Genomic DNA, 21,991 nt, shown 5'->3' on the forward strand with positions numbered 1-21,991 from the left:
ATTATTCATGGGATTTGACCAAAGCAAGTCTCGAACCTATAACTTTTAGAATTGATCGACCAAAAGACTACTATACTGTCGAGTGAGTCCCACGATATCCAATTAATCCTCGATACATTGTAAGATTTGGCCCATGCAGGTCTCGAACTTGCGACCTTCCTGTTATTAGCGCTCTAACCAACTAAGCTAATAGGCCAGATACAACTCTTTAATTTGTGACAATGATGTTCTAACCTATTGAACTTGTAGGTTTTCCATTTGGTCTTATAAAAAATAAATAATTCGTGGGATTAGACTAATATAGGTCTCGAACCAATAACTTTCGTTTTATTAGCATGACGCTCTAACTAACTGAGCTTAAAGGCAATTACTTTCCTGCTGAGCTTGTAGGTCGGTCTTATTATTATGATTTAAGAACTAACAAATTGTATTAATGATGCTGAGTCTTACTATTTCCATTTGGTCTTATAAGAAAAAATAATTCGTGGGATTTGACCCATGCAGGTCTCGAACCTATAACTTTCGCATTATTAGTATGACGCTCTAAATAATTGAACTTATAGGCACTACTCTAACCAACTCCGCGAATGCAGGTCTCGATCTTATAACTTTCGCATTATTTGCTCGACGATCTAACTAACTGAACTTATAAGCACTGCTCTAACCAACCGAATGGATCGACCAAAAGATTACTATAATGTCTTCGCGTTATTAGCTCGACGCTCTAACCAATTGAGATAATAGGCCAACTACAACTCTTCAATTTGTGACAATGGTGCTCTAACCTACTGAGCTTGTAGGTCCATCAAATTATTGTGATTTAAGAACTAACAAATTGTATTAATGATGGGTGCGGCTCACAATTTCCATTTGGTCTTATAAAAAATAATTTCATGGGATTTGGCCAAAGCAGGTCTCGAACCTATAACTTTCACATTATTACCATGATGCTCTAACTAACTGAACTTATAGACACTGCTCTAACCATACGAATGGATCGACCAAAAGATTACTATAATGTCGAGTGAGTCTCACGATATCCATTTGATCATGGATTACAACATAGATACATTAAAACAAATTGTATTAATGATGGGTGAGTCTCACAATTTCCATTTGGTCTTATAAAAAAAATAATAATTCATGGGATTTGACTAAAGCAGGTCTCGAACCTATAACTTTCATGTCATTAGTATGACGCTCGAACTAGCTTAACTTATATGCATTGCTCTAACCAACCGAATGGATCGACCAAAAGACTACTATACTGTCGAGTGAGTCCCATGATATCCATTTTATCCTCGATAAGTTATAAGATTTGGCCCATGCAGGTCTCGAACCTGCGACTTTCGCGTTATTAGCACAACGCTCTAACCTACTGAGCTAATAGGCCAACTATAACAATTAAATTTGTGACACTGGTGCTCTAACCTATTGAACTTGTAGGTTTTCCATTTGGTCTTATAAAAAATAAATAATTCGTGGGATTAGACTAATGCCGTTCTCGAACCAATAACTTTCGTGTTATTAGCATGATGCTCTAACTAACTGAGCTTATAGGCAATAACTTTCCTACTGAGCTTGTAGGTCGGTCATATTATTATGATTTAAGAACTAACAAATTGTATTAATGATGGTGAGTCTTACTATTTCCATTTGGTCTTATAAGAAAAAATAATTTGTGGGATTTGACCCATGCAGGTCTCGAACCTATAACTTTCGCATTATTAGTACGACGCTCTAACTAAATGAACTTATAGGTACTACTCTAACCAACTACGCGAATGCAGGTCTCGATCTTATAACTTTCGCATTATTTGCTCGACGATCTAACTAACTGAACTTATAAGCACTGCTCTAACCAACCGAATGGATCGACCAAAAGATTACTATAATGTCTTCGCGTTATTAGCTCGACGCTCTAACCAATTGAGATAATAGGCCAACTACAACTCTTCAATTTGTGACAATGGTGCTCTAACCTACTGAGCTTGTAGGTCCATCAAATTATTGTGATTTAAGAACTAACAAATTGTATTAATGATGGGTGCGGCTCACAATTTCCATTTGGTCTTATAAAAAATAATTTCATGGGATTTGGCCAAAGCAGGTCTCGAACCTATAACTTTCACATTATTACCATGATGCTCTAACTAACTGAACTTATAGGCACTACTCTAACCATACGAATGGATCGACCAAAAGATTACTATAATGTCGAGTGAGTCTCTCGATATCCATTTGATCATGTATAACAACATAGATACATTAAAATAAATTGTATTAATGATGGGTGAGTCTCACAATTTCCATTTGGTCTTATAAAAAAATAATAATTCATGGGATTTGACCAAAGCAGATCTCGAACCTATAACTTTCACGCCATTAGCATGACGCTCGAACTAACTGAACTTATACGCATTATTACCATGATGCTCTAACTAACTGAACTTATAGGCACTACTCTAACCATACGAATGGATCGACCAAAAGATTACTATAATGTCGAGAGAGTCTCACGATATCCATTTGATCATGTATTACAACATAGATACATTAAAATAAATTGTATTAATGATGGGTGAGTCTCACAATTTCCATTTGGTCTTATAAAAAAATAATAATTCATGGGATTTGACCAAAGCAGATCTCGAACCTATAACTTTCACGCCATTAGCATGACGCTCGAACTAACTGAACTTATACGCATTATTACCATGATGCTCTAACTAACTGAACTTATAGGCACTACTCTAACCATACGAATGGATCGACCAAAAGATTACTATAATGTCGAGTGAGTCTCACGATATCCATTTGATCATGTATTACAACATAGATACATTAAAATAAATTGTATTAATGATGGGTGAGTCTCACAATTTCCATTTGGTCTTATAAAAAAATAATAATTCATGGGATTTGACCAAAGATACATAGATACATTAGCATGACGCTCGAACTAACTGAACTTATACGCATTACTCTAACCAATCGAATGGATCGACCAACTACTATAATGTCGAGTGAGTCCCACGATATCCATTTAATCCTCGATACATTATAAGATTTGGCCTATGCAGGTCTCGAACCTACGACCTTTGCATTATTAGCACGACGCTCTAACCGACTAAGCTAATAGGCCAGCTACAACTTTTTAATTTGTGACAATGGTACTCTAACCTACTGATCTTGTAGGTTTTCCATTTGGTCTTATAAAAAATAAATAATTCGTTGGATTGGACCAATGCAAGTCTCGAACCAATAACTTTCGCGTTATTCGCACGACGCTCTAACTAACTGAGCTTATAGGCAATGCTCTAACCAACTGAGAGAATGCAGACGCTCTAACCAATTGACGATGGTGTTCTAACTAAGAGCGAACGACCAAATGATTAATATGATGTCGATTGAGTCCCACGGTATCCATTTTATCATTGATACATTATAGGTTTTGGCCCATGCCGGCCTCAAACCTGCGACCTTCGTGTTATTAGGACAACGCTCTAACCAACTGAGCTAATAGGCCAACTATAACTCTTTAATTTGTGACAATGATGCTCTAACTTACTGAGCTTATAGGTCGGTCATATTATTATAATTTAAGAACTAACAAATTGTATTAATGATGGGTGAGTCTCACTATTTCCATTTGGTCTTATAAAAAATAAATTTTTCGTGGGATTTGACCCATGTGGGTCTCGAACATATAACTTTCGCATTATTAGTACGACGCTCTAACTAATTGAATTTATAAGCACTACTCTAACCAACTGCTCGAATGCAGGTCTCGAACTTATACTTTTCGCATTATTTGAACTACGCTCTAACTAACTGAACTTATAAGCACTGCTCTAACCAACCGAATGGATCGACCAAACGATTACTATAATGTCTTAGCGTTATTAGCACGATGCTCTAACCAACTGAGCTAATAGGCCAACTACAACTCTTCAATTTGTGACAATGGTGCTCTAACCTACTGAGCTTGTAGGTCAGTCAAATTATTATGATTTAAGAACTAACAAATTGTTTTAATGATGGGTGAGTCTCACAATTTTCTTTTGGTCTTATAAAAAAAAAATAATTCATGGTATATGACCAAAGCAAGTCTCGAACTTATAACTTTCACATCATTAGCATGACGCTCTAATTAACTGAACTTATACGCACTGCTCTAACCGAATGGATCGACCAAAAGACTACTATAATGTCGAGTGAGTCCCACGATATCCTTTTAATCCTTGATACATTATAAGATTTGGCCTATGTAGGTCTCAAACCTACGACCTTCGCGTTATTAGCACGACGCTCTAACCAACTGAGCTAATTGGCCAACTACAACTCTTCAATTTGTGACAATGGTGCTCTAACCTACTAAGCTTGTAGGTCGGTCAAATTATGATGATTTAAGAACTAACAAATTGTATTAATGATGGGTGAGGCTCACAATTTCCATTTGGTCTTATAAAAAAAAAATTTCATGGGATTTGACCAAAGCAGGTCTCGAACCTATAACTTTCACATTATTACCATGATGCTCTAACTAACTTAACTTATACGCATTGCTCTAACCAACCGAATGGATCGACCAAAAGATTACTATAATGTCTTCGCGTTACTAAGACGACGATCTAACCAACCGAATGGATCGACCAAAAGATTACTATAATGTCTTCACGTTAGTCTCACAATTTCTATTTGGTCTTATAAACAATAAATACTTCGTGGGATTTGACCCATGTAGGTCTCGAACCTATAACTTTCGTGTTATTAGCACTACGCTCTAACTAACTGAACTTATAGGCACTGCTCTAACCAACCGAATGGATCAACTAAAAGATTTCTATGATGACGACTAAGTCCCACAATATCCATTTGATAATGGATTAAAACACAAATACTTTTTGGGATTTGGCCTATGCTGGTCTCAAACCTACGACCTTCGCGTTATTAGCGCGACGTTCTAACCAGCTGAGCTAATAGGCCAACTACATCTCTTAAATTTGTGATAATGGTGCTCTAACCTACCGAGCTTGTAGGTTGGTCAAATTATTATGATTTAAAAACTAACAAATTATATTAATGATGGGTGAGTCTCACAATTTCCATTTGGTCTTATAAAAAATTAATAATTCATGGGATTTATCCCATGCAGGTCTCGAACCTATAACTTTTGCGTTATTAGCACAACGTTCTAACTAACTGAACTTATAGGCATTGCTCTATCCAACTGAGGAAATGCAGGTCTCGAGCCTATAACTTTCGCGTTATTAGTACGATGCTCTAACTAACTAAACATATAGGCACTGCTCTAACCAACCGATTGGATCGATCAAAAGATTACTATGATGTCGAGTGAGATACTTTATGGGATTTGGCCCATGCTGGTCTCGTACTTGTGACCTTCGCGTTATTAGCACTACGCTCTAACCAACTGAGCTAATAGGCCAACTACAACTCTTAAATTTGTGACAATGGTGCTCTAACCAACTGAGCTTGTTGGTCCATCAAATTCTTATGATTTAAGAACTAACAAATTGTATTAATGATGAGTGAATCTCAAAATTTCTATTTGGTCTTATAAAAAAAATTAATTCGTGGGATTTGACACAAGCAAGTCTCGAACGTATAACTTTCGCGTTATTAGCATGATGCTCTAACTAACTGAACTTATTGGCATTGCTCTAACGAACTGAGCGAATGCAAATCTCAAACCAATAACTTTCATGTTATTAGCATGACGCTTTAACTAACTGAACTTATAAGCACTGTTTTAACCAATTGAGCGAATGCAAGTCTCTCGAACCTATAACTTTCGCATTATTAGCACGACATTCTAACCAACTAAGCTAACAAGCCACCTACGAGTCTTAAATTTGTGACCAATATCCTAAAACCAACTAAGCTAATAGGTCAGCCAAAAATTACTATGATGTCAAATATTTTATAGTTATAAAAAAATTACATAAAACCCTTAAATAAAATATAAAAATATAATTATCATGATTTTTAGATTTGAGGTTTGTTACCATTAATTTTGGTTCTTTTTAAGAACTGACAAATTGTATTAATGATGAGTGAGTCTCACCATATCCATTTGGTCTTATAATAAATAAATAATTCATGGGATTTGGCCCATACAGGTCTCAAACTAATAACTTTCACGTTATTAGCACGATGCTCTAATTAAGTAAACTTATAGGCCCTGCTCTAACCTTCTTAGCGAATAGGTCGATCAAAAGATTACTGTAATGTCAAGTAAGTCCCATGATATTCATTTGATCAAGTAAAACACAAATAGTTTATGGGATTTGGCCCATGCAGGTCTCAAACCTGTGACCTTCATGTTATTAGTACAACACTCTAACCAACTGAGATAATATGCCACCTACAACTCTTAAATTTGTGACGATGATGTTCTAACCAACTAAGCTTGTAGGTCAGTCAAAAAATTATTATGATATTGAATATCTTATAGTTCTACAAAAAAAAATTATGTAAACTTCTTAAATAAATTAGTAAAAATATAATAATCATGGTTTTTAGATTTGAGGCTTGTTATCATTAATTTTAATTCTTCTTGAAAAAATGATTAAAATTATATTAATGATGGCTGAGTACTCATCTTGTAAAAGAAAAAATAATTAATAGAATTTGGCCCACGAAAGTCTCAAACTTGCGACCTTCACATTATTAGCTCTATACTTTAAACAACTAAGCTAACAAGCTACCTACGAGTCTTAAATTTGTGACCAATATCCTATAACCAACTATGCTAATAGGTCAGCCAAAAAATTACTATGATGTCGAATATTTTATAGTTATATAAAAAAATTACATAAAACCCTTCAAATTATAAAAATATAATAATCATGGTTTTTAGATTTGAGGATTGTTACCATTAATTTTGATTCTTTTTTAGAATTGATAAATTATATTAATGATGGGTGAGCCCTTGTCTTGTAAAAGAAGAAATAATTAATAAAATTTGGCTCATGAAGGTCTCAAACTTGTGACCTTTGTATTATTAGCTCAACACTTTAAACTAAGCTAACAAGCCACCTATGAGTCTTAAATTTGTGACCAATATCCTATAACCAACTAAGCTAATAGGTCAGTTAAAAAATTACTATGATGTCGAATATTTTATAGTTATACAAAAAAATTAAATAAAATCCTTAAATAAATTATAAAAATATAATAATCATAGTTTTTAGATTTGTGGTTTGTTACCATTAATTTTGGTTCTTTTTAAAAACTGATAAATTATATTAATGATGGGTGAGTCTCATGATATCCATTTGGTCTTATAAAAAATAAATAATTCGTGGGATTTGACCCATGCGATATCTATTTGATCATATAAAACACAAATAGTATATGGGATTTGGATCATGTAGGTCTTGAACCTACGACCAACTATGGGATTTGGTGGCCCATCTAGGTCTTGAACCTACAACCAACTATGGGATTTGGTGGCCCATCTAGGTCTTGAACCTACGACCTTCGCGTTATTAGCACAACATTGTAACCAACTGAGTTAATAAGCAAACAACTAATTATTATAATTTTAGAACTGACAAATTGTATTAATGATGAGTGATTTCACAATTTTCATTTGATCTTATAAAAAATAAATAATTCATTGGATTTGACCCATGCAGTTCTCGAACCTATAACTTTCGCGTTATTAGCACTACGCTCTAACTAACTAAACTTATAGGCACTGCTCTAACCAACTGAGCGAATGCAGGTCTCGAACCTATAACTTTTGTATTATTAGCACGACGCTCTAACTAGTTGAACTTATAGGCACTGCTCTAACCAACTGAATAGATCAACCAAAAGATTACTATTATGTCGAGAAAGTCCCATGATATCCATTTGATCATGGATTAAAACACAGATATTTTATGGGATTTGGCCCATAAAGATCTCGAGCCTACGGCCTTCACGTTATTAGCACGACGCTCTAACAATCGACGATGGTGTTCTAAACAACTAAGCTTGTAGGTCGGTAAAATTATTATGATTTAAGAATTAACAAATTATATTAATGATGGGTTAGTCTCAAAATTTTTATTTGGTCTTTAAAAAAATAAATAAGATGTGGTATTTGACCCATGCAGGTATCGAACCTATAACTTTCGCATTATTAGCACTATGCCCTAACTAACTGAACTTATAGATACTACTCTAACCAACTGAGAGAATGCAGGTCTCGTACCTATAACTTTCACGTTATTAGCATGACGCTCTAACTAACTGAATGGATCGACCAAAAGATTACTATAATGTCGAGTGAGTCCCACGATATCCATATGATCATTGATTAAAACATAGATACATTATAGGTTTTGGCCCATGTAGGTCTCGAACTTGCGACCTTCGCTTTAGTAGCACGATGCTCTAACCAACTAAGATAATAAGCCAACTATAACTCTTAAATTTGTGACAATGGTGTTCTAACCAATTGTGCTTGTAGGTTCGTCAAATTATTATGATTTAAGAACTAACAAATTGTATTAATGATAAGTGAGTCTCACAATTTCCATTTAGTCTTATAAAAAATAAATAATCCATGGGATTTGACCCATGCAGGTCTCGAACCAATAACTTTCGCATTATTAGCGCGATACTCTAACTAACTGAACTTATAGGCATTGCTCTAACCAACTGAGAGAATGCAAGTCTCGAACCTATAACTTCTGTTTTATTAGCACGACGCTTTAACTAACTGAACTTATAGGCACTACTCTAACCAACTGATTGGATCGACCAAAAGATTACTATGATGTCTAGTGAGTCCCACGATATCCATTTGATTATGGATAAAAACACATATACTTTATGGGATTTGGCCTATGCTGGTCTCAAACCTGTGACCTATAACTTTCGTTTTATTAGCACGACGCTCTAACTAACTAAACTTATAGGCACTGCTCTAACCAACCGATTGGATCGACCAAAAGATTACTATGATGTCTAATGAGTCCCACGATATCCATTTGATTATGGATAAAAACACATATACTTTATGGGATTTGGCCCATGCTGGTCTCAAACCTGTGACCTTCGCGTTATTAGCACTATGCTCTGACCAACTGAGCTAATAGGCCAACTACAACTCTTAAATTTGTGACGATGGTGCTCTAACCAACTGAGCTTGTAAGTCTATCAAATTATTATAATTTAAGAACTAACAAATTATATTAATGATAGGTGAGTCTCACAATTTTCATTTGGTCTTATAAAAAATAAATAATTCGTGAGATTTGACCCAGGTCTCCAACCTATAATTTTCGCGTTATTTGCAAGATACTCTAACTAACTTAACTTATAGGCACTACTCTAACCAACCGAATAGATTGACCAAAAGATTACTATGATGTCGAGTGTGTCCCACGATATCCAATTAATTATGGATTAAAACATATATCCATTTAATCATAGATTAAAACATAGATAGTTTATGGGATTTGGACCATGTAGGTCTCGAACTTGTGACATTCGCGTTATTAGCACGACGCTCTAACGAGCTAAGTTAATAGGCCAACAACAATTCTTAAATTTGTGAAGATGATGCTCTAACCAACTTAGCTTATAGGTCGGTCAAATTATTATCATTTAAGAACTAACAAATTGTATTTATGATAGGTGAGTCTCAAAATTTCTATTTGGTCTTATTAAAAAAAATAATTCATGGGATTTGACCCAAGCAGGTCTCAAACCTATAACTTTCGTGTTATTAGCATGACGCTCTAACTAACTGAACTTATAGGCATTGCTCTACCGAACTGAGCGAATGCAGGTCTCGAACTTATAACTTTCACGTTATTAGCACGACGCTCTAACTAACTGTACTTATATGCATTGCTTTAACCAATTGAGCCAATGCAGGTCTCGAACCTATAACTTTCGCATTATTAGCACGATGCTCTAACCGAGCTAATAAGCCAACTACAACTCTTAAATTTGTGACGATGGTGCTCTAACCAACTGAGCTTATAGGTTGGTCAATTTTTTATGATTTAAGAACTAACAAATTATATTAATGATGGGTGAGTCTCACAATTTTCATTTGGTCTTATAAAAAATAAATAATTCATGGGATTTGACCCATTCAAGTCTCGAACCAATAACTTTCGCATTATTAGCACTACGCTCTAAATAATTGAACTTATAGGCACTGCTCTAACCAACCGAATGGATCGACCAAAAGATCACTATTATGTCAAGTAAATCCCACGATATACATTTTATGGGATTTGGCCCATGTAGATCTCGAACCTATGGCCTTCACGTTATTAGCACGATGCTCTAACCAATTGACGATGGTGTTTTAGCACAACGCTCTAACCTACCAAATGGATCGACCAAAAGATTACTATAATATCGAGTGAGTCCCACGGTATCCATTTAATCATGGATACATTATAGGATTTAGCCCATGCAGGTCTCGAACCTACGACCTTCGTGTTATTAGCACGATGCTCTAACCAACTCAACTAATAGACCAACTAAAACTCTTAAATTTGTGACAATGGTGCTCTAACCAATTGTGCTTGTAGGTCCGTCAAATTATTATGATTTAAGAACTAACAAATTGTATTAATGATGAGTAAGTCTCACAATTTTCATTTGGTCTTGTAAAAAATAAATAATTCATGGGATTTGACCCATGCAGGTCTCGAACCTATAACTTCCAACTTAGCGAATAGATTGACCAAAAGATTACTATAATGTCGAGTGAGTCCCATGATATCAATTTGATCATGGATTAAAACACAGATAGTTTATAGGATTTGGCCCACACAGAACGACATTCGTGGTATTAACACGACGCTCTAACCAACTGAGCTAATAGTCCAACTACAACTGGTGCTCTAACCAACTGAGCTTATAAGTCGGTCCAAAAATTATTATAATACTAAATACTTTATAGTTCTACAAAAAAGAAATTATATAAACTTCTTAAATAAATTAGTAAAAATATAATAATCATGGTTTTTAGATTTGAGGTTTGATACCATTAATTTTGATTCTTTTTTAGAAATAATTAAAATTATATTAATGATGGTTGAGTCCTCGTCTTATAAAAGAAAAAATAATTAATAGGATTTGGCCCATGAAGGTCTCAAACTTACGTCCTTTGCATTATTAGCTTAACGCTTTAAACAACTAAGCTAACTAGCCATCAATGATTTTTTTTTTTGCGATCAAGATCCTATAGCCAACTAAGCTAATAGGTCAGCCAAAAAAATTGCTATGATGTCGAATCATTTATAGTTATACAAAAAAAATACATAAAACCCTTAAATAAATTATAAAAATATAATAATCATTTTTTTTTAGATTTGAGGTTTGTTACCATTAATTTTGATTGTTTTTGTAGAAATAATTAAAATTATATTAATGATGGTTGAGTCCTCGTCTTATAAAAGAAAAAATAATTCATGGGATTTGGCCCATGCAAGTCGAACCGAACCTATAACCTTCGTGTTTTTAGCACGATGCTCTAGCTAACTGAACTTATAGACACTACTCTAATCATCTGAGCGAATAATATCCATTTGGTCATGCAAAACATAAATAGCTTTTGGGATTTGGCCCATGTAGGTCTCAAACCTATGACCTTCACGTTATTAGCATGATGCTCTAACCAACTAAGCTAATAAGCCACCTACAACTTTTTAATTTGTGACATAGATGCTCTAACCAATTATTATGATATTGAATACTTTATATTTCTACAAAAAAAATTATATAAACCTCTTATATAAATTAGTAAAAATATACTAATCATGATTTTTAGATTTGAGGTTTGTTACTAGTAATTTTGATTCTTCTTGAAGAAATGATTAAAATTGTATTATTGATGGTTGAGTATTCATCTTGTAAAAGAATAAATATTTAATAGTATTTGAACCATGAAAGTTTCTAACTTGTGTCCTTCGTATTATTAGCTCAACACTTTAAATAACTAAGCTAACAAGTCATGTACAGGTATTATTTTTGTGACCAAGATCCTATAACTAACTAAGCTAATAGGTCAGCCAAAATATTACTATAATGTCGAATCTTTTATAGGTTTACAAAAAAAATTACATAAAACACTTAAAAATTATTAAAATATAATAATTATGGTTTTTAAATTTGAGGTTTGTTACCATTAATTTTGATTATTTTTAAGAAATGACAAATTGTATTAATGATGGGTGAGTTCTATAATGTCCATTTGGTCTTGTAAAAAAAAAATAATTTATAAGATTTGGCCCATGTAGGTCTCAAACTTGCGACCTTCTCATTAACATGACGCTCTAACTAATTGAGCTAATAAGCAACCTATAAGTTTTAAATATGTAACAAAGATACTCTAATCAACTAAGCTAATAGGTCAACCAAAAAATTATTATGATGTTGAATCTTTTATAGTTTTATAAAACAAATTATATAAACCCATTAAATAAATTATTAAAAATATAATAATGATCGTTTTTAGATTTGAGGTTTGTCACCATTAATTTTTATTTTTAAAATAAATGACTAAAATTGTATTAATGATAGGTGAGTCCCACGATATCCATTTGGTCTTGTAATAATAATAATAATTAATTTGATTTGGCACATGTAAGTCTTGAGCTTACAACTTCTGTCTTATTAGCTCAACACTCTAAACAACTAAGTTAATAGGCCACCTACAAGTCTCAAATTTGTGACCAAGATATTCTAACCAAATGAGCAAATAAGCCGACCAAAAAATTACTATTATGTCGAATCTTTTATAGTTTTATTAACAAAATTACATAAAACTCTTAAATAAATTATTAAAATATAATAATCATGATTTTTAGATTTGAGGTTTGTTACCATTAATCTTGATCCTTCTAAGAAATGATTATAATTGTATTAATGATGGGTGAGTACCATGATATCCATTTGGACTTGTAAAAAATAAATGGTTTATTGAATTTAGCCCATGCAGATCTTGAACCTGCGATCTTCGCATTTTAACATGATGCTCTAACCAACTAAGCTAATAGGCCATCTACTTTTCTAAAATTTGTGACATAGATGCTCTAACCAACTGAGCTAATAGGTTGGCCAAAAGATTACTATAATGTTGAATCTTTCATAGTTTTACAAAAAAAAATTATATGAAAGCCTTAAACAAATTATTAAAAATATAATAATCATGGGTTTTAGATTTGAGGTTTGTTGCCATTAATTTTGATTTTTTAAGAAATACCTAAAATTGTATTAATGATGGGTGAATCTCACGATATCCATTTGACCTTGAAAAAAAAATAATTTATAGGATTTGGCTCTTGGAGGTCTTGAACCTGCGATCTTCACGTTATTAACACAACGCTCTAAATAATTAGGCTAATAAGCCACCTATAAATTTTAAATATATGACAAAGAGACTCTAACCAAGTAATTTGGTCAAAAAATTATTATGATATTGAATCTTTTATAGCTCTACAAAAAGAAATTATATAAACCTCTTAAATAAATTATTATAAATATAAAGATCATGGTTTTTAGATTTGAGATTTGTTACCATTAATTTTGATTCTTTTTAAAGAAATAATTAAAATTGTATTAATGATGGTTGAGTCCTACGATGTCCATTTGGTCTTGTAAAAAAAAATAATTAATAAGATTTGACCCATGAAAGTCTTGATCTTATGACTTTTGCATTCTTAGTTTAACACTCTAAATAACTAAGCTAACAAGTCACCTATAAATCTTAAATTTGTGATCAAGATACTATAACCAACTAAGCTAATAGGTCAGCCAAAAATCTACTATGATGTCAAATCTTTTATAGTTATACAAAAAAATTACATAAAACCCTTAAATAAATTATAAAAATATAATAAGCATGGTTTTTAGATTTGATGTTTGTTATCATTAATTTTGGTTCTTTTAAGAACTGACAAATTGTATTAATGATGGGTGAGTTCGCATATCACGACGTTATAACCAACTAAGCTAATAAGCCACCTACTTGTCTAAAATCTATGATGAAGATGATCTAACCAACTGAGCTAATAGGTCGGCCAAAAGATTATTATGATGTTGAATTTTTTATACTTTTACAAAAAAAAAATATATGAAATCTTTAAATAAATTATTAAAAATATAATAATCATGGTTTTTAGATTTGAGATTTGTTATCATTAATTTTGATTTTATTTTAAGAAATAACTAAAATTGTATTAATGATAGGTGAGTCACGCGATATCCATTTGGTCTTGGAAAAAATAATAATTTATAAGATTTGGCTCTTGTAGATCTTGAACATGTGACCTTTACGTTATCAACACAATGCTCTAAATAATTAGGCTAATAAGCCACCTACAAATTTTAAATATGTGACAAAGATACTCTAACCAATTGGTAGGTCGGTCAAAAAATTATTATAATATTGAATCTTTTATAGTTCTATAAAAAAATTATATAAACCTCTTAAATAAATTATTAAAATTATATTAATGATGGCTTAGTCTCACAATGTTCATTTGGTCTTATAAAAGAAAAAATAATTAATAGGATTTGGCCATGATGGTCTTGAACTTGCGTCCTTTGCATTATTAGTTCAACACTTTAAACAACTAAGCTAATAAGCTACCTACAAGTCTCAAATTTGTGATCAAGATTCTATAACCAACTAAGCTAATAGGTCAACCAAAGAATTACTATGATGTCGAATCTTTTATAGTTAAAGAAAAAAATTACATAAAACCCTTAAATAAATTATAAAAAAATATAATAATCATGGTTTTATATTTGAGGTTTGTTACCATTAATTTTGGTTCTTTTTAAGAACTGAAAAATTATATTAATGTTGGGTGAGTCCCACGATATTTATTTGGTCTTATAAAAAAATAAATAATTCATGAGATTTGACGCATGTAGGTCTCAAACCTGCGACCTTCACATTATTAGCATGATGCTCTAATCGACTAAACTAATAGGTCATCTACAAATCTTAAATTTATGACAAAGATGCTCTAACCAATCGAGTGAATAGGTCGACTAAAAGATTATTATAATGTTGAATCTTTTATAGTTCTTATATATATATATATATATATATATATATGGACTTGTAAAAGAAAAAATAATTTATGGGACTCACCATGATTATGAAATCTTTAAACAATATATAAGATAATTTTTTTAATAATTATAATAATTGTGGCCCTTTATAATTTCTTTCAATCCTTTTTTTTGGAAAAAAAGTTGAAAATTACTATGCATGAGTCCCTTATGTTGAATTAATGATGATATCTTTTTTAATATTAAAATAATTAATTTATGGAATTTGTCATAATTATGAAAATTTTAAAATATTTAAATTAGTAAGGCTCTATAGGTTTCGAACCTGCGACCTTCGATGCTCTAATCAACTATATTTATATTGTGAATTGTATTATACTGAGTGATTATATGAGAAAAATTGTTGATTATAAAATTTAATAAATATCTGTGTCCTTTTTGTTCTCTTGTCAGATTAATATACTGAGGTTCACAAACATTCTATTATATATTTATTTATCTATTTGGTTGTTCGATGATTTGAAAATTTTAAATTTTGTGAGGTATTTATTTCTTAGGAGAGGAGGATCGACCACACTACAACCTAACCTAATAGAGTCGTCCCGCTTGGATTTGGATGGGGGGAGGGGGGGATGCGCCTTGCTTTCCTTTCTTCCAACCTAATTTTTCATTTCATTTCATTTCATTTGTCTTTCTCGACCGGCACCGACTGTGTCCTCGCCCATTCCATTTTTCATTACCTTCACTTTCTTTCCTCAACCAGTAGCGATTGCATCTTACAATTGGTACTTCTCAAGCAGTACCGATCGTATCCTAACTTCCACTCGCAGCGTCACTGTTGACTTCACGGCTGCTTCCAATTCATACCGTCGTTTGACTTTTCTGATTCTTCCATTTTTTATATGATTTATCGATGAACGCTTTCGAGAGTCAAAAAGGAATATGTTTAGGGCAACCATTTGCACCTTCGAGGGATTCAATTTGGCAATAATGGCAAGTTCACAGTGCGGATTCAGATCCCTCTTCTTTCTCACGGTCACAACCTTTTCCCATCCATAGTTCTACTAATGACTTGTGTGATTAGCACAATGCTTTGTTTTGGCTCAGACTTCTTTTTTTTACATGGCAGTCAGTAAGTCATCTACATACATGCAAAAAAAAATTTGTTCACCGTGTCCGATAACAACACAAAGAACTCGAACCATTCATATCCCAAGGTTGTCATAGGTAAATTGGTCGATGCATGTATGCATATCGGCGTCGTCTTTCCCTTGTCAAATGTGGATAAATCCATCACAATTGATTGCTTCAGCAGTTCCTGCATCCAGTAAAAACACTGGATTAAGACTATGTACAAGAGAAGTTGTTCGAATTCTGCCATATATTACGTAATACTATATTAAGAACTCAAAATGACATCTGGTGTATCATATCAAGAGAAATTAACTAATTACCGAAACTTATAAAAAGTAAATAAACGGTGTGGCTCAGACCATGTATAGGAGATGACGTTCGAATTCTGCTGTCAGTCAGTCGGCATATTATGTAATTCTAGATTAAGAATCCAAAATGACATTTAGTGAATCATATCAACAGAAATTAACAAATTACCGAAACTTACAGAAAGTAAATAAAGAGTGTGGATCAGACTATGTATAGGAGATGATGTAGGAATTCTGCCATTAGTCGGCATATTAAGTAATACTTGAATGGAAGATATAAAATTAGCATGTCCGTACAACATGCATGACGTACATGGCTATGGTTAGAAGAAAAGAGTGGCACTCCAGTATATTCTCTGAAATTACAAAAAATTATGAATCAATCCTGATATATGCAACGCTGATGATAGCTTACATGAAAGGGAAAATAATAGACTTCACAGTACCAGAGAAAAATAAAATAGAAACCTGTTCACCTCAAAAATCTGTCATATGTATGAATATGCATAATACGACATATTATTTAGGTCCGCCACATGAACTCTGATTAAGGAAACATCACTAGTCACACTACAACCAAATCTCATTTTATTGTTTGTAAAACACGTAAGCTTTATAATGGAGTAATACTTACAAACACTCAAGAGAAAATTAAAAAATTATCAACTGCTGCCTTGGACTGGTTAATGGATGGTATATTTAGTATAGAGGTTAAGGGAGATGCTAAATAGTGGATGCCAACTGCAAGCCAAATCAAACAAGCAAACTTAGACTAAATCTGTGTTTGTATATTATTCAAATTCAATTTTATGATTTTTTTTTTTTTTTGCTTGCATATCTGTAAGATACATAGTCCAATTCTGAGTCTGTTGTCGAAAGAAGCTTTGAAAAAAAAATAGGGTAGCTGTAGCTGCATGGATAAGAAGTCATGCAAACTGGAGAATTGTACCCAGTGTAGATATTTGCAATAGGACAATTTAGTAGTTTCATGAAGCTCCACCATACACACAAAATCCGAATCAAGTCATGAAATGTCATAATAGCATGCCATCCAAATAAGTGAAAAACTCTTTGACAGATTTGTTCCTAGAAGAATCTTATGGAATGAACAGAAGAGTAACAGTGTAGTAATGATGATTAGTAAAAAGGTGGATGGTCCATCATAAAAATCACATGCGAGGCAGGTCAATGGTTGATAAGGCAAGACATGCTATTTTGTTGTGAGCAGGACCCCATCCTCTTGTAGCCAATAGCCCAGGTAAGGCACATGACTGCAAAGAACTAATTTTTAGAGCAACCTATTGCATGAGGCTCCCATCAATTTATGCAGCCTTACTCCACGAAGCAAAGAGGTTGCTTTGTGGTTTGAATCTTAGTTACTCATATATGACCAGCAAAGAATAAATTTTATAAACATAAGTTCATATGAACATGGAGACAGAGATGAGCTAGGGTAAGTTTGTATGGATCCAAAAGTGAATTCATATTGCAAGAGCTTATCAACAGTTTGCAAATCATCAACCCAAAAATGGATTGTGGTCATACGCTAAATATCCCAATATCCGACACCATTAGATTTCAAAGTTTTTTATAAGTGCATACATTAATTGTTCTTGGACAAGTTGATTGAACAAAATTCTTCCTCGTCAATATGGGGATACTTTATGGCATAGGTCAATCTCAAAGGTTTTACTTCTCATTTCAAATCTGCATGTTTAATCAACCGTACATAGATTATTTGTTCTTGGACAAAGTTAATTGATGGAAACTTTTAAATTCTTTTTTATTATGGGGATGCTTCATAATAAAGATTAATTTCAATCGTTTAAATTTTTTATTTCATATCTGTAGTTCTGTACATGGGACATATATATGTGTACACATTCAAATATATAAATACAAAATTAGGCATGACAAGATATAGCTCTTTGAAAGAAACCTACATCATGATAGTTATATTCCTAATTGGTTTTCTACAACCCTGCCCACCCAACACCATGTTGTGTTGGTAAAATTTACATGATACCATCCACTGCCACAATTCACAAGTAGGTTATAGACATCTGGCAATAAGCTCCTGTACAGCCCCCCCAATAAAACATCTCCATTCTAATGGTAACTAGAAAAAGGGTTAAGACTTATGTTCGTGCTTGGATTTGTTAGTACAACCTTATCAGGTATACACGGATATCCCTGAGGTAACTTAATAACTCGTGTGGTTTATAACTCGGTACATGATAACTTGTGCCATTGATGAAGAGTTATCAAAAAATATCTCCATTCTTTAATAAGTAGAAAAACAATTAAGAGCTTATATCTGTGCTTGGATTCATTAGTACAATGTTATGAGGTAACTTAATAACTCGTGTCATTTATAACTCAGTGCATGATAACTTGTGTCATTGATAAAGAGTTATCATGCAGGTTATCAACTTGGGCCAAGCGTGTACCATTCCACATAGCATTGATACTTATATATCAACATCTATCAACTCCTGTGCTTGGATTCATTAATGCATGCAATAAGACATTCAAGGACATTCCTGAATGATCAGACAAAGATAATAATTTTTACAGGAAAAATGAAATTGAATCTAAACATGAATTAATCCAAGAAAACAATTTGTAAAACTCCAATGCAATTGCTATAGCATGACAGGATTAATCAGCTTATTGTTGAGTAAATGATAGAGAATCTAGTAAGTAAACCTAAACTTATCTAAAGTTTTATTTTGGTAAAATAAATTACAGCCTAAGATCATTGAATTTATTCAAGGAGGTTCTATCTCCTTGAAGTTGACGAACCAATGAATTTAGTCAAGGAGGACAGATCTACATATCATACTATAATCTCCTTATAGATACAAACTATCATGAAACAGAACACTATAACTCGATGAAAAGCCAGAAAATATTTGTTAACTGCATCTACTAACAATAATCTCACAAGAAATAGAACGTAAAATGCATCCGGTGCTACCACCATTAGTAGTTTCAAAAAGCTTGCAAAAGCACTCAAAGCAACTATGTAACTTATTTTCAATGATAATATAACCACAGTTTGTTTTGGTAAACAGATCGTCTACGTACCAACCAATCACCTTGAGACCAAGAAAACTCCTGGCTTCTTCAGCTTGCTTGGAGTGTTGAGTGTTGAAGCATCGGCCGAGATTGTTTTGGGTTTTGCCACCTTCCTGGAACTCCTATCCAGCTTAATCAAGCTGTGAGAGGCCAAGATAGCCTGTGGCATCAGATCATGCGATGCCCGAGCGTAGACACATCGCACTGCCATGGATGCCGAGTCCTTCACCTCCTGGGGATTCAAAGGTGCAAGAAGACAGTGCCCCAAGATCCTCAGCACCGGCTGCAAGAGCTCCCAAGGAAGGGGAACCCTTGACCCCCTCCTCAGAACTCTGCTCCCTTCCTCCTTCCCATTACAGTGATTGCCATTTGGTCCCTCACGGATTGCTAATTTCTGCATCTCCTCTGCAGTGCCTCCAATTTCTCTGTTTTCCTGTGAAGAGATCCTAATATGGGGCCATGAGGAGGCAGAGACTGCGGGGGAGGAAGAGAGGGCGGATGGATTCGCATCCTCATCATCGAACTCGTGGCGACAAGGGCAATCCTGGCCAGCCCATGCCGCGACGAACTCGCACAGATCAATCTTTGAGCGGCTGGGCATGGAGGAGATGTTCTTGTAGTAGGAATCAAGTGCCACGGCCACAACGCAAGCACGCTTGGTGGACTTGACGGCGATCTGGGGCTCGAGAGGAGGGGAGAGAACGCCAACGGAGGGCCGTGGCGGCGTCCGGGCGGAGGAGGCGGTGGGTTGGCGAGGGTAATGGTAGAGGGAAGGGAGGGAAAGGTCGGGGACGGAGACGAGTACCGGCTTTCCACCGCGGGCTTTGACTTCGGCGGCGTAGACGGCGAGTAGGACGGCCTCGAACCCGGCGAAGGACGGCGGGTTGATGGCGGCGGTGGTGGAGGAGACAACAACGCGGGAAAGGTACAGGCCGGAGAGGAGCGGGAGGAAAGAGAACGCAACGAGGCGGAGGTCGGGGTCAGAGGACTGGAAGGTGTCGTAGAGCCAGTGGCACAGGGGGTCGTCGCCGGTGCCGGAGGAAGGGGCAGAGAGTGCGGCGGAGATCGCGGCGGAGGCGGCGGGAGAATCGAGGAGGGAGCGGGCGGGGCCATCGGAGTCGGCGATCAAGGCGAGGTCCGGCGAGGAGAGGAGGGAGGCTAGGGAGAGGATCCGTGACCGAGCCTTGGAGATGGATTCCCACCACGACTGGATCGCGGTCCCCCCAGGGGCGCCGCCACTGCCGCCTAGGTTAGAGCCAGAGATGCAGTCATCGTCGGGGTCCGCGGCGGCGATCGAGGCGATGGTGGTGGTGGTGGTGGTGGATGAGGAGGGGGAGCCGGCGGCGACCTGCATCGGGGGTGCGGCGGTGCGCGATTCGGTCGCTCCCCTTCGACCTTGATCGGGGTTGCACGCTGGGCCCCAAACAAAATGGTATCGATCACGTGCGCCTCGCGTGGATTGCCGACAAATTAAAGATTGAGGATTTCGTTTCTTTTATTTATTTCAGAATTTATTTATGCAGTGATCATTGATTTCTTAGTGGAAGATTATTTGTATTTGTTCACACCTTCAAAAAATGATTAGATGGTTGAACATTAAGGTTTTCTCCGCAAAGAAAATTTTGGAAATTTGATATGAATTTATTTGAAGAGAGCTAATTATAGTTAGCTATTTTTACTATTTGGATTCTTATATTTTAAAAAATTATATTGATATTCTTATAATTACGAAAATGTAACATTTAGATAATGTAGATGATAATGTAGATGCTGAGTGACTATTTTATCGTTCGACGACTGCATCAACGTTAACACATGATGGTCACCCGCTATTGATCCGTTAGGTGGATCGCTCGATCTGAAGCTAGGGTTGTCGGAGCTCTTGCCACTCCCCTTACTACCATGTTGATTTCAACATGAATATGAAAAACGAGAGATGGAAGACTAATCGAATGAGTTTTATTTATCACGATTATCATCGATCGGGAAAGAAAGCTTTGGAAAGCTAATGGGCGAGCGATTATCAATATCTTAATTGAGATGGTAAAAAAAAATGTAGATCCCAAAATTCAACGTTAAGTGCATTGTCATATCCATCGTGTATGCAATTATTAAGCAACTCTCATCACTCGTTGTTACTCTTCACATCTACAATAACCACCTACGACTCGTGGTGACACCATCGTGCGCCACCATCGATGTCGTCTATCACCACCAACCAACGACGTCATTAGAATAAATATAAAATTTATCTTTTATTTTTTTTATTTTTATGTTTCTATTAATAAAATCAATGACATTAGGATAAATAGATCTATATATTTTTCTTTCATAACTAATAAAAGTGTCAAGATAACTTTTCAACCTATAAGAATCAAAATAGTAAAGATAACTAA

General features: G+C 34.7%; 1 protein-coding gene and 5 non-coding genes across 7 annotated transcripts; all 6 read right to left on the bottom strand.

The window, feature by feature from the left end:
• Positions 1–1,319: 1,319 nt before the first annotated feature.
• Positions 1,320–1,393, bottom strand: TRNAI-AAU (transfer RNA isoleucine (anticodon AAU)). Its single transcript has one exon. It is a non-coding gene; the product is annotated as a tRNA-Ile (tRNA).
• Positions 1,394–3,071: 1,678 nt separating this feature from the next.
• TRNAI-AAU (transfer RNA isoleucine (anticodon AAU)) lies at positions 3,072–3,145 on the bottom strand. Its single transcript has one exon. It is a non-coding gene; the product is annotated as a tRNA-Ile (tRNA).
• A 1,117-nt stretch (positions 3,146–4,262) lies between these two features.
• Positions 4,263–4,336, bottom strand: TRNAI-AAU (transfer RNA isoleucine (anticodon AAU)). Its single transcript has one exon. It is a non-coding gene; the product is annotated as a tRNA-Ile (tRNA).
• Positions 4,337–4,915: 579 nt separating this feature from the next.
• Positions 4,916–4,989, bottom strand: TRNAI-AAU (transfer RNA isoleucine (anticodon AAU)). Its single transcript has one exon. It is a non-coding gene; the product is annotated as a tRNA-Ile (tRNA).
• A 6,621-nt stretch (positions 4,990–11,610) lies between these two features.
• On the bottom strand, positions 11,611–11,684 carry TRNAI-AAU (transfer RNA isoleucine (anticodon AAU)). Its single transcript has one exon. It is a non-coding gene; the product is annotated as a tRNA-Ile (tRNA).
• A 4,447-nt stretch (positions 11,685–16,131) lies between these two features.
• On the bottom strand, positions 16,132–20,995 carry LOC103971213 (uncharacterized). 2 transcript variants are annotated; one of them, XM_009385178.3, is made up of 2 exons: positions 19,616–20,995; positions 16,132–16,390 (listed from the first exon to the last, which is right to left on the bottom strand). In XM_009385178.3, exons 1-2 carry the CDS (start codon positions 20,947–20,949, stop codon positions 16,381–16,383), a joined length of 1,344 nt encoding a protein of 447 aa, XP_009383453.2. In that variant the 5' UTR covers positions 20,950–20,995; the 3' UTR covers positions 16,132–16,380. The 2 variants fall into 2 exon arrangements, with proteins under 2 accessions (XP_009383453.2, XP_009383454.2); XM_009385179.3 differs by having other exon boundaries at positions 19,605–20,995.
• Positions 20,996–21,991: the final 996 nt, after the last annotated feature.

Source organism: Musa acuminata, chromosome BXJ1-11 (assembly GCF_036884655.1).
Source record: "Musa acuminata AAA Group cultivar baxijiao chromosome BXJ1-11, Cavendish_Baxijiao_AAA, whole genome shotgun sequence".
Lineage (NCBI taxonomy): Eukaryota > Viridiplantae > Streptophyta > Magnoliopsida > Zingiberales > Musaceae > Musa > Musa acuminata.

Coding starts and splice junctions, on each gene's coding strand:
- LOC103971213 (XM_009385178.3), bottom strand. CDS start 20,949: ATGCAGGTCGCCGCCGGCTCCCCCTCCTCATCCACCACCACCACCACC.